At 37.8% G+C, this 17,564-nt stretch overlaps 1 protein-coding gene across 2 annotated transcripts in view; it reads right to left on the bottom strand.

Moving 5' to 3' along the window:
- LOC149030021 (transcription factor jumonji (jmjC) domain-containing protein) overlaps window positions 1–13,364 on the bottom strand; it is a 130,127-nt gene extending 116,763 nt beyond the window's left edge. For both annotated transcript variants that reach the window (XM_089142343.1, XM_089142344.1), the window contains exons 1-2: window positions 11,535–13,364; window positions 6,208–6,265 (exon numbers count right to left, since the gene is read on the bottom strand). In XM_089142343.1, the coding sequence (XP_088998469.1) occupies window positions 6,208–6,265; window positions 11,535–12,874 (1,398 nt within the window). In that variant the 5' untranslated portion in view covers window positions 12,875–13,364. The remainder of the gene's footprint in view (window positions 1–6,207; window positions 6,266–11,534) is intronic.
- Window positions 13,365–17,564: the final 4,200 nt, after the last annotated feature.

Here is a 17,564-nt window from a genome sequence, read left to right as displayed (position 1 = left end):
TTCCGCCTTGCCAGTAGCTGCCTTTCACTTCACTTTCTATTTTGGTGCTACTTTCTATTTTTTGTGATAGTTTCTATTTTGGTGCTAGTTTATATTTTCAGAACTTTATATTTTTGACAGATTTTAGGAGTTAGAAAATTAGTAAGTTTTGTCTTTAAGCCACATTTTTTATTTCGTTTTCTAGAAGATAGTTGCCTATCTCTCAAGTTGTTTTAGACATCTTGAAAAACTATAAATATAAGATTCCTGCGAATCTAGGCTCTTTAGCTAGAATCACAGGCCCTCTTTGCTGGTTCTTCTCTTCTCTTCTCTTCTCTTCTCTTTCTTCTTCTTCTTTATTTCCTCCCCAAAGTTCAGCTACTATTTTGATTGTTTAAAGTTTGTTTTCTAACAACAAGTCTAGTTCAGGTGATTCTCAGCCACCTGCGAAGTGTGAATATTGTGGCAAAGAACACCATACAAAGGAGAAGTGTTGGAAGTTGCATGGACGTTCAGCAAATTCTCGGGGAGGAGATAGGAGTGGAAATAGGAGCAGTAATTAAGCATCTACAAATCAAGCTATTTGGGACACCTAGAGTACTCCAGACTCCAGCACCTCTTTCCTCAGACAAGCTCCAAAGCCTTTTTCTTCAGTTAATGACCAAGCTTGATAGATCCTCTTCAGGGTCGACTCCCAACGCGAGTGTAGCCTCTGCCATTACATCTACTACTAACTCTTAACTCCCAGCATCCCACAAGTAATTTTGGTTGTCACAATGTCAACTCCATTTATCCCTCCTACATAATTGATACTGGGGCAACCGACAACATGATAGGTTCATCCTCTTTATTTTATACTTACTCATCTATCCCTTTTGCTCAGGACGTTAGAATAGCCGATGGATCTCTATCTCCAATCTCTAAAAAGGGTTCCATTATTTGTTCTCCTAAACTTACCATTTCTTCTATTTTGCACATTCCGAATTTTTCAGCTAACCTTTTGTTACTAGTAGCCCTACCCATGATATGAACTCCAAAATAACTTTATTTCCTTCTCATTGTGTTTTTCAAGACCTAGAAATGGGGCGAAGGATTGGCAATGGTAGACAAAACGGGGGTGCTCTATTTATTGGATGGCTCTCCATCAGCCTTTTTTATGGCATCTACATCGTCCTCTCCAGCATTAGTGTATTTATTGCAGTAGCATTATCAGCTGAGCTACATTCCTTTATCAATCTTGTCTAGATTATTTATTGACTTGGTTAAATAATATAATTTAAATGATTTTCATTGTGACGCTTGCCTTTCGGACAAACAAACTAAACATGTTCATCCTATTTATGATAATCATAGTAATATTCATTTTCCCGTTATTCATTCTGATGTACAGGGTCCTTCTCGGACTGTGTCTATATCTGGTCACCAATGGTTTGTTTCCTATAATGACTATTGTACTAGAACCACATCAGTGTATCTTCTTCACCAAAAGAGTGATGTGTTTTCATGTTTTCAGAATTTCTATAATATGGTTATGGCTCAGTTTGAATTAACCAAAGACATTCAAGACAAGGTCCCTTGGTGAATGCTTTTTGCTGATGATATTGTGTTAATAGATGAGACTCAAGTGGGGATTAATATCAAGTTAGAATCATGGAGAGCAGCTTCGGAATCAAGAGGCTTTAAATTAAGTAGAACGAATACAAAATATCTAGTTTGTAACTTTTGTCGTGATCGGGCAGACGATGAGGTGGTGAAACTTGACGATAAGGAGATTCCTCAGAGTGATTCTTTTAGGTACCCAAGTTCAATCATGAATAAATTAGGTGATAGAGAGGATGGTGTTTCCCAAAGAATTAAAATAGGGTGGATGAAGTGGAGAGGTGCATCCGGAGTCTTGTGTGATCAACGTATTCCATTAAAGCTTAAAGGAAAATCCTATAAAATCGTCGTTTGACCAGCTGTTTGTACGGTACAGATTATTAGGCTATTAAAAAGAATCATATAGATAAACTCAATGTAGCAGAAATGTGGATGCTAAAATGGATGAGTGGCAAAATTATGAAGGATAAGATAGGAATGATCATATTATAGTTGGTTTGGTAGTTGCTCCCATAAGTGAGAAGCTTTGGGAAAGTCGTTTGAGGTGGCACGACATGTTCAATGAAGACCATATAAATGCCCATGTACGGTGAAGTGATATAATACAAATTGAAGGAATTAGAAGAGTAGGGGTAGACCTAAGATAACCTTAAGAGAAGTGGTGAGGAAGGATACATAGCTTAGGCCTTATATCTAACATGGCCTCAAACAGAACAGATTGGGAGGCAAGAATCCATGTAAACGACCCCATTTAGTTAGGACATGTTGTTGATTATGACTTATGACTCAATTTGGGGCTATTGTAAAAATTCTACGAACCAATAACGGGACTGAATACTCAACTGGGGCTTTTCCCTCTTATCTTGTTGGTTATAGGATTATACATCAGATTAGTTGCGTGGATACCCCTCATCAAAATGGGGTAGCTGAGCACAAAAATAGACATCTTGAGGTGGCACGATCTCTTATGTTTACTATGCATGTGCCTTGTTTTTTGGGTGGTGCAGTTCAAACTACCACCTATCTAATTAACAAGATGCCTTCCTAAATCTTAGATCAACGTTGTCCTCTTAAGGTTCTTTTAGGGACAGCCAACTTTACATTCCCACCAAATGTCTTTAGGTGTGTTGCTTTGTTCGCAACCATTATAGTCATGGTAAGTTAGATCCCCGTGGGTTACGCTGCATATTCTTAAGTTATTCTCCTACACAAAAGATGTATAAGTGCTACCATCTCGGCTCTCATTGGTTTTTTGGGTCTATGGATGTTGTTTCTCAGGAACAGGTTCCTTTCTTTTCCCCTACTCTTCTTCAGGGAGAGAGTGTTAGTGAAGAAGCTCCAGTGTTCCTTGAGATTCTTCCTGAGGTTCTAACTGTTGAGTCTCATTTGGCAGATTCTTCTTTAGAAGACGAAGTGACCAGACAAGAATAGCTAGTGGATGAAGTGGAAGTGGAGACTAGACCTCTAAAGACTTACCAAAGGAAGCCAAAAATACCCCCTTCTGAGCCATGCCATTTGGAACCACCAGCTCCTAGTCCTAAAGAATCCACTCCTCTTGGTGACTTTGTCTTTGACCTAGATCTACCTATTGCATGGAGAAAGAAGCCACGTACCTGCACTAAACATCCTATTTCCAATCATGTCTCATATCATTCCCTATCCCCAGAATTCAAAGCTTTATTTCTTCTTTGTCCTCCACCTTTATTCCTAATTCATGGCAGGAGGCATTGTCTTACTCGAGCTAGAAGAAAGCTATGGATGAGGAAATGCAAACCATGGGGGGGGGACATGGGAATGGGTGTCTCTGTCTGTACGGAAGCAAACTGTTGGGTGCAAATGGGTGTTCGTGAAAAAACACAAAGCAGATGGAACCATTGAGAGATATAAGGCAAGATTGATAGCCAAAGGCTTCACTCAAACATAAGGCATTGACTACCAGGAGACATTTGCTCTTGTTGCTAAAATGAACACAATTCAAGCTGTTCTCTCGTGTGCTATGAATCAAGGGTGGAAACTTCAGCAGTTGGATGTGAAGAATGCTTTCCTACATGTATATAGATGTACCTCCAGGCTATTCTAGTTCCGAGACTAATAGGAAAGTGTGCAAATTAAGGAGAGCCTTGTATGGACTAAAGTAGTCCCCCCCCCCTAGGGCATGGTTTCTAAGATTTCATAAGGCTATGATCTCCTACGACTACAAGCAGAGTAATGCAGACCATACCCTATTTGTTAAGTGGGATGGCTCTCAAACTATAGTACTTCTGGTGCATGTGGACGATATTGTTATCACAAGAAGAAATACAGCCTTGAAGACCTTTCTAGGGACAAAATTTGAGATAAAAGACATGGGCAAGCTCAAATGCTTTCTCAGAAGAGCTAGTATACTAGCTAATGGTATCTCTCTTTCTTAGAGGAAGAACACTTCAGACTTACTATAAGAGACTGGGATGTTAGGGTGCAGACTAGCTGAGACCCTAGTGAAGCCCAATCAACACTTGAAAGCGAAGGAAGGAAAACCAGTTGATAAGACTAGCTATCAAAAACTAGTTGGAAAGTTGATTTATCTATCAAACACTAGGCCAGATATTACTTTTGCAATCAGCCTTGTCCATCAATACACCCTCACTCTTCACATCTTGAGGCAGTATATCGCATCTTGAGGTACTTAAAGGCCCTCCACGTAAAGGCACGTTAATTTCTTCTCATGGACATCATAGTGTTAAAGCATATACAGATGCAGACTAGACAAGATGTCCAAATGACAAGAGATCTACCTTTGGTTATTGTGCTTATGTGGGGGGACTTGATATCATGGAGAAGCAAGAAACAGGCTATAGTTGCACGGTCTAGTGCTAAGCAGAATTTAGAGCTTTGGCTGAAGGAATTTGCGAGGTATTATGGTTGAGAGGTATTCTTCAGGAGCTTGGGACAGATAGAAGAACCTCTACGGTTGTATTCTGACTCTAAATCAGCCATCAATATAGTCCATAATCCAGTTCAGCATGATACTACTAAATATGTAGAGATTGACAGGCACTTTATCAAGGAGAAGGTTGAGTCTGGGCTGATTCAGATCTCCTTTGTCACATCTGATAATCAGCATGCTGATGTGTTCACACAGACTTTTGAATGTCAAGTTGTTCAATAGCATCATTACCAAGTTGGCATGATAGACATCTATGCACCAACTTGAGGGGGAGTGTTGTCAGTCAAGAGTTTAAGTGAGAAGGGTAGTTTTGTCTGTTAGGATGCTTTTATTATTTTAGTCATACATCGGATAGTCTTGCATTCTTTCTTGCATATTACTACTATAAATACAGGCCTGCTATGTCACACTGGCATAAGCAAGGATTCATTCAATATTCCAACATACCCCAACTCCCAGCTGCAACCCCGTCTTCCCCCCACCCCCACCCCCAGAAAAAGAAAACAATTAATTTGTGTTTCACTAGAAACTTGCACAACCTCAACTATTATTTCAGAAAACAGAAAATCAAGTCAGATTGCATAAAACTTGCTTCTCAGACCATATGATTTACTAAAAGTTCGGTAAATCACTTGATTTACCAGAAACTTCTATTTTTGCTGCAAAAAAGGCCAAAAAGGGAACATGTTTACCAAAAGGTTTTTGACCTGTTCTTCTGTTTTTCAAAGCAAAAAACACCAAGAACAATTTCTTGTCACATTCCATTATGGAACCCAAGTCCCCAGGCCAAGATACTCAGAGCAGACAAAGGTCTTGGCCTCTTGGGTACAAAATGGTCCTAGGAATCCAACTAAGCTGGTGTCACATCAGAAGATTAGTTAAATGGCATTGCATTTGGAACACCATGCAAATACAGAAACCACTGCCTCTGTATGCGAGACACATCAACGTCAAAGCAAAATCTCTCAAAGGAAGTACTCACAGGTCAATTTCCCATAAACTTAGTTATGGTCATCGCTAAAACTTCATAAGCTTCTTCAAAATGTTCAATACAGAATATTTGAGTAATACCGAGCAATTGTTAACGACTTCACTGTCACTCTAGAAAGAGAAGATCAAATGAAATGCAAAATTGTTGTTGGTCCAGAGCATAAACAACATTGTACTAGGTAAAAGAAGAATAAAAATGAGCATCTCATGAAAAATACTGACTGGACCACAATATGAAGAAGAGAATAAAAGGGGGAAGAAGATCTTAGACCAACCGGATCAGCTCTCTAGGTTTATTAGGCCAATTCAGAGGGGAGAAAATGATCAATCTTCCTCCCCACATCACTGCTCACCAAGATGCTACTACAACAGGATCTAAGTACAACAAGTAAGATTACAATTTTTGAGAATCATAAATGAACCTCTGAACTCAAATAATGTTTTCGAGTTAAACTTCAGTTGTCCTCCATAATTTCATTGGTTTATATGCGATAATACTAAGTAAATAAATTACAAAAGTGTGAAGATATCCTAAGATTCTGTAGAATTAATTAGATTGGAGAAAGAAAAAAACATACCCTAGATACTGCATCAACAGTTTTCAGATCAAAAACCCATAAAATAAACCTAAACCACATAATATCCAAAGACTGATGATTCATTAGAGAGAAATGCATTCAATGAGACTAAACCTTAACCAGATAACTGAATACCTGCTCAAAAGCATCAGCTTCACCACCAGGGACACTGTACCAGCATTTTGGCTCCCCCCTAAGGGCATACAAAAGTGTCAGAAGCAATGCATGGTATAAAAGTAGAAAAATCTAAGAAATTCTACATGAGCAAGAGGAAAAGTTTCCACCGGTTGAGATACTACCACATGAAGAAATATTATACAGGATATTCGAATATAAAAGTTCTGCAAATCTAGTTTATCAGCATCTCCTGTGCAAAAAGCTAAATGCCATTTACATATACAATTTTTCACTATCCATGCAAAGACCCTGCCTTTTAAAGAATCCCAAAATTGGAACTTGTACCACAACATATATATCAACCACAGATTAACCAGGAGAAAAAACTCCAAACATCAAGCATAAGTCCAAAATAATCTGAACATATTCCAGGATTGGGCATGGCTACACGAGATGACTTTAGGAGGTGATTGGTCTTATTCTGAAGACAGCTCAATGCCAGTCACTTTGAAGACCTTTTCAAGGCATTATATTGACCACTACTTGAAGCACTGGGAGCACAAGTAATCTAGCAGGTAAGAGGAAAGCATGTGTGTGGTAGAAAATGAATAAGAGCCTGGCTTCCCAGAAAGTAAGTGGTCTTTATGAGAAAGGATGTAATTCACTAATATAAGCGACAATAACAAGTTGGGTCTTGACAAGAATGCTGCTTATTGATGGCCAGGTGGTTTTGAAAACCTTTCTCTATCACTGACTGGTATAGCTCTATCACCAAAAGCTTAGCTTGCTCTGTTCCAGTGGTTCTGTCAAAACCACACAAGGGACGGGCCGATGGATAAATGTGAATATCCTACAGTGGCAATAATCTCAATGTTGTTAGAAGCTCTGTCAGTAACACATGACCCAGAAGTGAGGTTTAGAGATCCCAATAGATGTGTTTTTTGTCGGCAGTTTCTAGTTCTATTTTTGCTCAGCTTAAGATAATTATCAAAAGGCAACAATCCCTATAGGCCATAGCACACAAAATCATAATTGAAGATGATTTACCATGCCATAATAGTATCCCATGACAAACCATCAGCAGGTTTAACTTTTGAAAGTTGATTCTTTCAATCATGCATAGTCAAAACCAACTTAAGAATTTTATTCCATTGTTGAAAGTTGATAACCCAAAGGGAAGTCCTTGGCATAATGGTGGTGGATCACAGATGTAGCCTGAGCCCAAGGCATTGAAACAGCATCTCAGCAAAAATTGCTGGGGTAAAGCTTCATAGGAAAATTGAGGGGGGCTCTTACCTGTACCGAAGCCGTAAGCACCAGGTTTGCCCTTTTTATTGAAAGCTAGTAATCCGCTATGTTCTGCCCCCCCCCCCCCCAAAAAAAAAAAAAAAACAGAATAAGTGACATACAACTGATGCAGGTCAACACCAAACTGGCCTATTTCCCTTTGAAAAAAAACAGGTGTGTTGGGCCTTTGTTCAACAGGTTTATGTGGTCATCAGCCTATCCTATGGGCACATAAGTTTAATGTTTAGGCCAAGTACGAAAATAGACGGCTTATTTGGTTTAAATTCGGTCAGGTGACTCAGGTCTATCAAGTGTAATGTACCTTAGTTGAATAGCCCTTAACAGGCCCTAATACAACTTCATGAAATGATCCTTTTCAGGGACTTGGTAGTTGGTAGACAAGAGTAAACAGTTTTTATTAGATTAGTGTCCTCTTTCAAATTTCATTTATTTCTATTTTGAGCACAACTAGGAATCCAAGTGAGAGGCTATAAATACAAGCCTGCACATGTAATAGAATTAAGATTGAGATTACAAATTAATAAAGAGTGTCTACTGCTGGCTAACTTTGGTTGTGAGATTGGAGCTAAATTCCGTTTCTATTTTGAGTACAACTAGGAATGTACGTGAGAGGCTATAACAAACCTGCACATGTAATAGAGTTCAGATATGAGATTAGAAATTAATAAAGAGTGTCTATTGCTGACTAAGTTTGGCTGTGAGATTGGGGCTACTCCATCAGTTGGTAACATTCCTCTAGGTGATCGAGTGAGCAAAACTAAACAACTAGATTCCAAAGGCTAGAATGAGCTGGTCGACCAGGAGATCCTCAAGGTCAACCTACAAAAAAACGACCGTTTTCTACCCATTGGGACCCATTTTAACTCAACCTTTTGGTTATAAATAGGAGTCATTATGACACTCTTAAGGCACAAATTCCAAGGTGTAAAACTACCTCACTATTGTGCCATAACTCTAGCCATCTAGCATCCCTTACTGATGTCAACCAGATGTAAGGCCACTGCAGGGGTCGAAACAAGGCCTAGGATGACAATCCAACACCCTACCACCCTACAAGAAATTGCGCATTGTAAACAATCCCAAGATCTGTAACAAGTACTACGTAGAGAGAAGAAGAAGGAGAAATTGAGGAAGAAGAACAGAGAATAATTGGAGAAGAGGACTGGGCGATAGAATCTGTATGTTCTACCATAATAGGAAGCACATATTTATAATCAACTAAAAATAGACTTACAAAAGGAAATCTAACTCAAATAAAACTCTTAACTCTTACCTAATTAAGCCTAAAGCTTAGTAGGAAACTCGTAGATTAGGACACTAATAACCAAAACCTAACCAATAAGGAAATCACAATAGGCAAACTCCCCCTATCGTGTTACATCATATTATCTCTCATTATCTCTAACACACATAAATAAGGGAATTTTGATAATTTTGGCTTGTTCCAGTTGAGTCAAATTAGGGTTTGTTGGATCCAATTTCTTAGTAGGATCCCAACTCTACTTTTGTTTTGAAGTTTAATTTTGTTTTGGTCAAGTTATTGAAGAGTTCTAGTCAAGTTAGGAGTCCCATATAGAGAGGCTTCCCCTTAGTTGTAGTTCAAGTTCTACAAGGAGACTATTCCTACTCATGTTTTGTAATTTGAATCATCCTAAGATGAGTTAGTCAAAATCCTTGTTAGAATAAGAATCTTAGTTTGAATCACCTTCTAATGTTGAATCCTAGTATGAGTCCCTTCATGTAAGGCTGTAAATATAGCCCCTAGCTTGTAAAGAGGGCAGATTTGATTAATGAATATGCTTGAGATTGAAGGTGAACTAGTGGAGTCATGAACTCATGGGTTTCCTAAGGAAGGAAGCCTGCAGCTGCTTTGATTTTGCTGCTGTGCTGCTTTGATTTTGCTGCAATTTTTCAACTCCCTCCCTCCCTACCGAATAAGTACATATCCCCTACCCAGGTCCCTATTCTTCTATATCTTCTTCTCATTCGCAGCCCCTCTTCTTCCATTTCCCTGTTGCCTAAAAACCCTCCCCCCCCCCATCCCAAAATCTAATTCCATTCAACGCAGCCCCCCCACCCACCGGTTCCCATTGCAACCTTCATTTCAACTTCCCCTACCCCTGCACCAGCCTCACCGCACCTCCCCTACCTCTATTCTCCCAATCGCTTCTCATTCCCCAAACACTATTCCCCATTACAGCCCCACCTCTTTTCCCTTTCTCTTCTACCTTGCGACAGCATTGTTTCCCTAACCTCTAAACCCTAGGTTTTTATTCACCTCCCCGACCCCTAAACCCTAGTTCTCCCAATTCTCCCTACCTATCCCCCTTTAGGCTGCAACATCCCCTACCTTCCCTGCCCTTCGACTCCAAGCCTAACCCTAATCTCTTCACTCAACCCTAAAATTCTGCTACTCACCTACTTTCCCAAAACCCTAACAAACTCCCAACACCTATATCTCCCTAACCCCTCAACCGAATCTGTCTTTCTTGCACTCATCACCCCCATCCCCTACTCTACCTTCAACCATAACCTTAATCCTAGTCCTCCCCTAGAAAACCTAATTTTCTAATAAACCCTTGTTTTCCTAAACCCTAAACCTGAAGTTCAGCAATGAATTTTAATTTACAGCTCATTAAACCCTAGATCCTAAGCCATACCTGAATCTATAGGCCCCATTCCTAAACCCTAAAACCAATTCAAATCAGCTCCAAACCTAAACCACTGGATTATAAAACCCTAAACTTACTGCTGGTTCACTTGAATTGATTCTAAAGACTAACCCTAGAATTGGGGGTACATAACTTAGATCCAAATCCATTTAGAGATCCATTCCCTCTTCGTGAAGAAAGTTGTAGTGTTGATCACAAGGTAGAGCTTAGCGTTCATTTCATTCAAAGATTTTGTAAGTGTTTTTGAATTTCTTTTTGTTTACTTCATAACTTATTATTGACTACTGCTGCCCAGAATCAAGGATTTTGCAAAAGGTGCTCTTGCCTAGACAGAGGTTTGTAAGAGGCGTTATGTCTCCACCCACTATACTGAAAGGGGCATTACCAGTTAAGTCCTTCTACAGGTCTAGAAGGGAATGGACATAGATTCATCCAAATGAACCACTATAAAATCTTGGTGTCTTGTATACTGTTTTCTTCATTTGCTTTAATTTTTAATTGTTTAATCAATTGCGAAGACAAGCCCGGTTCACTAGTCTCAACCTACACCCCACTGAAAATCTTTTCAATGTTAATTTGCGTAATCTTCAAGCTACTATGGACAGATTTTACGCTCCTTTTGTCCACCTAATGTCTTTAACAGAAGCGATCTAGGACATACATATCTATTCACCCTCATAAATAAATTTCTAGGGAAAATCGAGTCTTAGACATAATACAGAAAAGTTTAAAGATCAGCACAACAAACTACACAATAGGGTGCCTCCAATGGACAGATGAAATGTTAATTGTAACAAATTCAATGAAGAAACAATATGCTATTAACTTTCTAGAGAATGTGTCAACAAATATCCCCATCCCCCGGCTTAATAAAACCCCTTTGTACCAAAAAAAAAAAGAATGTGTCAACAAAACAGAAACTTTCTCATTTATGGCATTTAATGCTTAAGATCCGTGCTGAATTACAGAAAAAAAAATATTGATACCCAATACTTTTTACAGAGCTCACAAACTTTTCTCTGGGCTTTTCTGTGATTTGCAATGTTTATTTAGCGAATAAGAAATTTTATTTAAACTTTATAGAAACCAGTTTATTGATCCCTTCAAAAGATATTCCTATATAGATATTCCTGATATTATACAAAAAAAAAATTTACAAAAAAAAAGGCATACCCAGTGCACGAGGTTTCTACCACTGCATGGTCTGGGGAGGGTCACAATTTACCTAGCCTCAACCACTTTTCACAGAGAGCTTATCCCCAGATTTTCTTAATAGTAAACAATAATCTCAAAGTAGCCAAGAACACAAAAGAAACAATCAGTTATTTTGAAGAAAAAAAAAAAATGTAAGGCGTCAAAACATACCAGTGTAGATAATTCATTGAATAAAAGCAATGGTCTTCAAAGTGCCAACAGAATGACGAAAATAGCATCCCTACATACAGCCAGGGCACCATAACACCCGCAATATTATGATGAACTGCCCGAAGCATTGAACCTTGCAATTTGGGCAAGTTATTGAGATTCCATGGGCTAGCGGCATATTCATCCCATATGTCCGCAGGAATGGATGTTGGCCTAGGATCATTCACACGAGGAAAACCACTGCCATACAAAGATGTATCCAAGTCACTGCCATACATAACTTCAACTTCACCCACTGTTCCCTCCACAATCTCCCAAAACTTCTTTTCAATTTGTAAGCGGGAAGTACAAGCTGAACCAAACCATTTCTTTTTGGATCGATCGGCCAGACGCCTAAAAGCTTCCAGTGAGAAACGTTTGCCAGGTACAAAACCAAAGCTATCCTTATCAGAGTTTACACACTCTAAGCAATACCAGTTTCCCAGTGGTACCCGTTTTAATGGTGGTGAAAGACAATAGGTATGCCAGCCCTTATTACACCTATCACACAAAAGCATAACTTCCCCGTGCAACCCACTGTTACACTGTACGCAAATCTGATCAAACGCATCGTTGTCCTCTGGCCTCCCAGCTTTAACTCTCTCTCCATCAGAATTCTTCCGTCTCTTTTTGGAACTGCAAACATCCGACCCCTGTAAGGTCTTCCTATTACCTTGCATTCCTCTCTTATGTTTTCTCACAGGTTTATCACAACTCAACTGACTATGATGGATCTCGTAATCATATAAATGCTCCCGATACAACTGGCACAGAACATGCTTTGAGCATTCAGAAATCCTCTCAACGGAATGCACAAACCTAGAAACCTCTCCCCATTTCTTGTCCTGGACAACCTTGTCGTATCCTCCATAGCGTTTAACAGCATTAAAGAATTGGCACAAATCTAATTCCTCCCCTTCAAAAATTACCCTCTTCTTCAACCTCTTTCCACAGTGATCTTTCAAAAAGCGATTATATTCTAATTCAAATGTATCTGGATCACAACCAGCAGAACGCACCTGCAACTGATGAATTGCTTGTGTCTTGGTGGGAAAGGAAAATGATTCTCCATCAAGTGCAAATGGAGGTTTCCAATTCTTGGGTGGTACGATTCTACAGATCCCATAAGGCTCTGCTTGTGGTCTGATCTTGTATATAAACTCTAGAGGGTCCTTAAATTCCTCTTCTGTCGGATAAAATACAGGAGCTTGTGGGATATTCAATGCCCCAGGTGAAGAAGATGTAGGAGAAATGTGCCCTAAAACCCCCTGTTCGACTGCCCTGGGTCTTCCTTTCCCCATTAAATATTAAGAACACAGACAGCAAGATGGAAAGTCTGAACCACAGGCTAACGCCGAAGTTCTTCTGCTAGTGGTATCCAACGAGAATATCCATGAAAAAAAGATAAGGAATATCTATTTCTTCTAGGGTTTAGTTATACCTTACTTTTGGGTTTCATGAACTCTAACTCTGAGCTCCAATGGCCATGAACGCTGAATTTGCCTGCGTTGATTTCGTGTTCAACCTTGCTCAAGTATCTCACCAGTGGGAGAGAGTGCTTTTCGTAGGAGATTTTGATGTTTGGGAAGAAAGTCGTTATAGGTTAACAAATATGAGATTTGAATTCGGGATTCGGGATTAAATGTTGCCGAAATTACGGAAATATCTTAATGATCTTATTAGGAAGCCCTTCTCTTCTTGGCTTCTTGCAGCCTTTCCTTGTGGTGTCGCCGTGTCCGATGGGATAGAGGCGGTCGACGGGATATAAGCTGAATAGGTATATGATATTGATGAGGGCTCCAGTTTTCTATTTTAGGTCTAAAATAATAAATATCAACTAAATTTCAGCGAAAATAAAGAAACTACCTTTCATGGTTTTAGCTGGGCTTCTTGATACCACGGCTATTAGGGCCGGGCTTGAACTGAAGCTTTATATTAGGCCCATTCTGGATTATGAAAAATATACAAATATAATACATTAACTCTTACGTTAAAAATTAATGGCTTATTAGCTTCTTTGGCTTCCCAATGGTTGAAGCAACATGTATCTAAATTGAGAACCAAGGTTCGAGGTTGGTGAAGAAAAAAAAATATCAAGAACACCTAAGTTAAAAATTAATTTTTATTTGTTCCCGTGCGGGTATCTCTTATACAGTTCTTAGACATCTATGTTTAAGTAGGGGTGCAAGTTTGGCCCTGACTCGCCCTAAGCCCTCCCTAACCCTGAATAGGGCTTGGGCTCAAGATTTTGGCCCTGAGGGCGAGTTAGGGCCAAAATATTATGGCCCTGACTAAAGCCAAAAGCGGGCCTATGATTACTCTTTGCATGCCGGACCTATCTCGACCCGTCCCTGATTTTTTCCCCTAACGTTGTCCCTAATCATGGCCCTAATTTTGTTCATGGTGTTTGATCTCAATGAATTAGGAACATGAAACAATAAAAGGGTCAATTAAGGCCAGGCCAAGAATAGAGCCAGAGACATGGCCAAGTCTGGGGCCAATCAGGCGATAATGGACTTAGCTTAGCCGGCTTAGAGTCAAGGACAATAATCCTTGCGCCTGAATTATGATTAAAACATGGAGTTATATTATAATATATAGGGTTGGGCTTGGGATTGCAAAAGCCCAACCCTGTTATAGCCCTATATTTAAGTTAAAAGAGCAAGAGAGATCACAGTCATCAAATCTAAAGCCATGCCACACATTGTCTTTAGAGAGTAGCAAACAAAAATTCGTTTAAAACCTTATTAATCTAACCCCTCTTAGTGAAGAAGTCACAAATTTGATTTTTTTTTTTTTTTTTTTTTTATATATACATATAATAGAGGCAACCCTTATACACAAGTATACAACTACCAATTCAAAATCTTTATTAACCCAACCTTGCTCTCACTTACTCTTTTGATAAGCGAATCCACTAAGATAACCAAAACTCTTGCCCCAAAAGAAGAGGATTATTTCCTCTCTCATTAGACTTTTCATTTTTTGTTTGTGCATTTTGAGTTTTAATCGAGCTTGTTAAAAATATACTAAGCTAACTTAAAATTACCACAACGTGACATAAACGATCAGATCATGATGCGGTTTGGTCTAGGCTCTTTGTGTATCCGATTCCATTATCTTTTTGCTACAAAACTATTTTTTGTTCATTAAAAAAATTTGAAATTTTATTTGATAACTATTATGTAGAATAAAATATGTTTCTAAGTGAATAGTTATAAATAATTTCGTAGAACTATATAACTGTGATGCAAGGTATAAGACATTAGCACTTCATTGTCCAAAGATCCTTACCCATTTTAGTGATAAATTATTCAGATCAAACTAATTGCATTATTTTTTAAATGCGATGTAATTGGTAAGACATGGGCACTTTATTGTCCAAACTCCAAAGATCATTTACTCATTTTGGAGATAAAATCTTATTGATTATAACAAGTAATATTAATGGCTCAAATTTACACTGAGATAAAAGGAGATTCCTACTTTATATGTAGACATCATTCATGCAAGACCCATGAGGATGTTCAATAAATCTGAGATTTTTCATCTCGACAATAAGCTGGTCAACTAGACAACCATCTGGTCCTATGCTAAAATGAAATTTTTCATAATTTATAGGCACTTGATGTATTAGCTAATATATGTATCAATGAATATGACACATTATATTTTTCAAAACATAATGAGAATTACATAAAGATTAAAACTGATGTATGGCAAGAAGGTTGCAACTCTCAATACCTTGCCAATTGCATTGTAAATATACTTTAAAAAAATAATTAATATAAAACATTAATATGCATTTGAGCAAATTAATTAAACATTCATTACACTATATACTACTATTATTAAAGCACAAACTAGGAAGAGATGGCTACATTTATTTCCCAAAATACACTCATTATATATAACTAATAAGTCATTTAATAAAAGATGAGTATGCATTTTTCGTCACCCCTCCCTATAGAAAATTCAAATGTCATCCATCAAATTTACAATTTTTTCACCATTCATCTAGCAAATTAAATCATAAGTTCTTCATCCTAGATTAAATTGGTTAATTCATTAGGTGCATATATAATTAGTATGAATACTATACAAAAATAAAAAATAAATGAAAGTAATCACCACTTAATGGTTACCGTAGGTGAATCTCACTTGAAATTAGTCATTTACATTAAATGAAATTAACTATCATTAAAATTGAATCATTTGATTGCATTCGACTCAAAGGTCGGATATTGGATAATAAGACAATTACAATTAAATAAAATAAACTTTGAAACCTCAAAGTTTGAATCCATTATCACCTTCTTGAGATGTACCTCCCTTTTATTACCTTTTATGGTAGAGAAAATAAACCCAACAACAAAATGGAACCATCAAACTTGTGATCTGAAAGTTAGATTTTACAATGGCAAATGTGTTTAGATATGTGGAGTAGATCGTCGAAAAAGTTATCACCACAAAATTCATAAATGACCCAACCATTGTTTCTGCCTTAATCCACTTGCAATTCCATCATTGTTTTTTTAGGGTAAGTTTAAGTGTTAAGGGGTGTAAAGGGATACTAATGAAATTTTGAGTTTTTCTTATTTGTTAAACCCTGATGCTCAAGGAGTTTTTTCTTTTTCCGCCAAAGGGTTGTGATGCATCAATCAATTTGGATGAGAATTCAACAATGAAAATTGTAGTTCAAAACCCTAGGGCTTTGATGTCATTGATCAAACAAAAGTTGTTGTGGAAAGAACTTGTACTGGGTTAGTTTCTTATGCTAATATTATCATGATGGCTTACCCGTGATGCTTTTTTTTTTATGTATTTTTTATTGTAATATAAAATTATAATTTGTACATATCATATTTTATAATTATATTATTCTCTCTTACATTCAATTGGATTGTTTACATATGCAAGATTAAGGGGAGATACAATATACAAACAAGGAGAAGAGATGTCTTTGTATCAATTGCCAATGAAGTCTTTAGTCTCCCAAACCCTTCAATATTAGTCTCTTAAACCATTACAACATTTGGAAATAAATGATGGTCATCGGCTGATTGTCCCTTGGACCTTGTGTCCCCAATTCGTGCTTCATTTGTATTTTCCACTGAGGTATTCAGATTAACGTTGGGCTCTGTCATTAATTTTAGATGGTCATACTCTGGGAATTACCCATTGTTCTCTCATATTGGATTGTCACAACAACTTTTGGAGCATAATAAAGCCTGATTCGACCATAGACCCCTATCTGCTCTCAAGTTGAAGGATCAATTGTCCACAAAATGCATCAAAGAACAACATAGTTAATCTTGACCATAACCTACCAAGCGCAAATTTGTTTGACAATTCATTTTATGGATTAGTTGATGATAAAGTGAGGAAATTCTATAAAAATATAAGGGGTTGGCTTTGGACCCTCAAACTGGGGCTACATTGATGCCTCTAAAAATAGAAATGGGTTTAGATTCCTTATCCCACCTTCTCAAAGGCACTTGTGATTTCTTAACTATTGCTTCCCAAGCTCCTTTCTCCTATCCCATCTTAAAGGACGTAGAAGATCCATGGACGAAATCAAAGGAAGAAATCCAATCAAGGGATTGATTATTTGAATGCAACAAGAACTAGAGTCTGCTCTAAACCATTGCCTTTCTTGTCTTTCCCTCTTGCATTTGTTTTTATTATTTTGATTTTGATTTTGTTGGTATTGAATGTTGAAAACCACGTTTCCCTCTTGCCTAGTTTGATTTTGTCTTCAATACTTATTATTTTATTCCTCACAATTTAAGAACAAATAAGGTTGGGTTTTATTTTATTTCTCATTGGTTGAGTTTTGTTGACTATTTATTTTTCTAATTGTTTTATGAACCTCGATTGAATTATAGTATTAGTTATGCAAACCTATAAATACTAGTATTCCAATGCAATCAGTTTGAAGGGAAGGGACAGGGAGTAATTAACAGATCTTGAATTTCACTTGCACTTGCT

The sequence above is a fragment of the Hakea prostrata genome, chromosome 1, assembly GCF_041222555.1.
Source record: "Hakea prostrata isolate BN-2017 chromosome 1, UWA_Hpros_2, whole genome shotgun sequence".
Classification (NCBI taxonomy): Eukaryota; Viridiplantae; Streptophyta; class Magnoliopsida; order Proteales; family Proteaceae; genus Hakea; species Hakea prostrata.
This window is presented reverse-complemented; position numbering and strand designations above follow the sequence as displayed.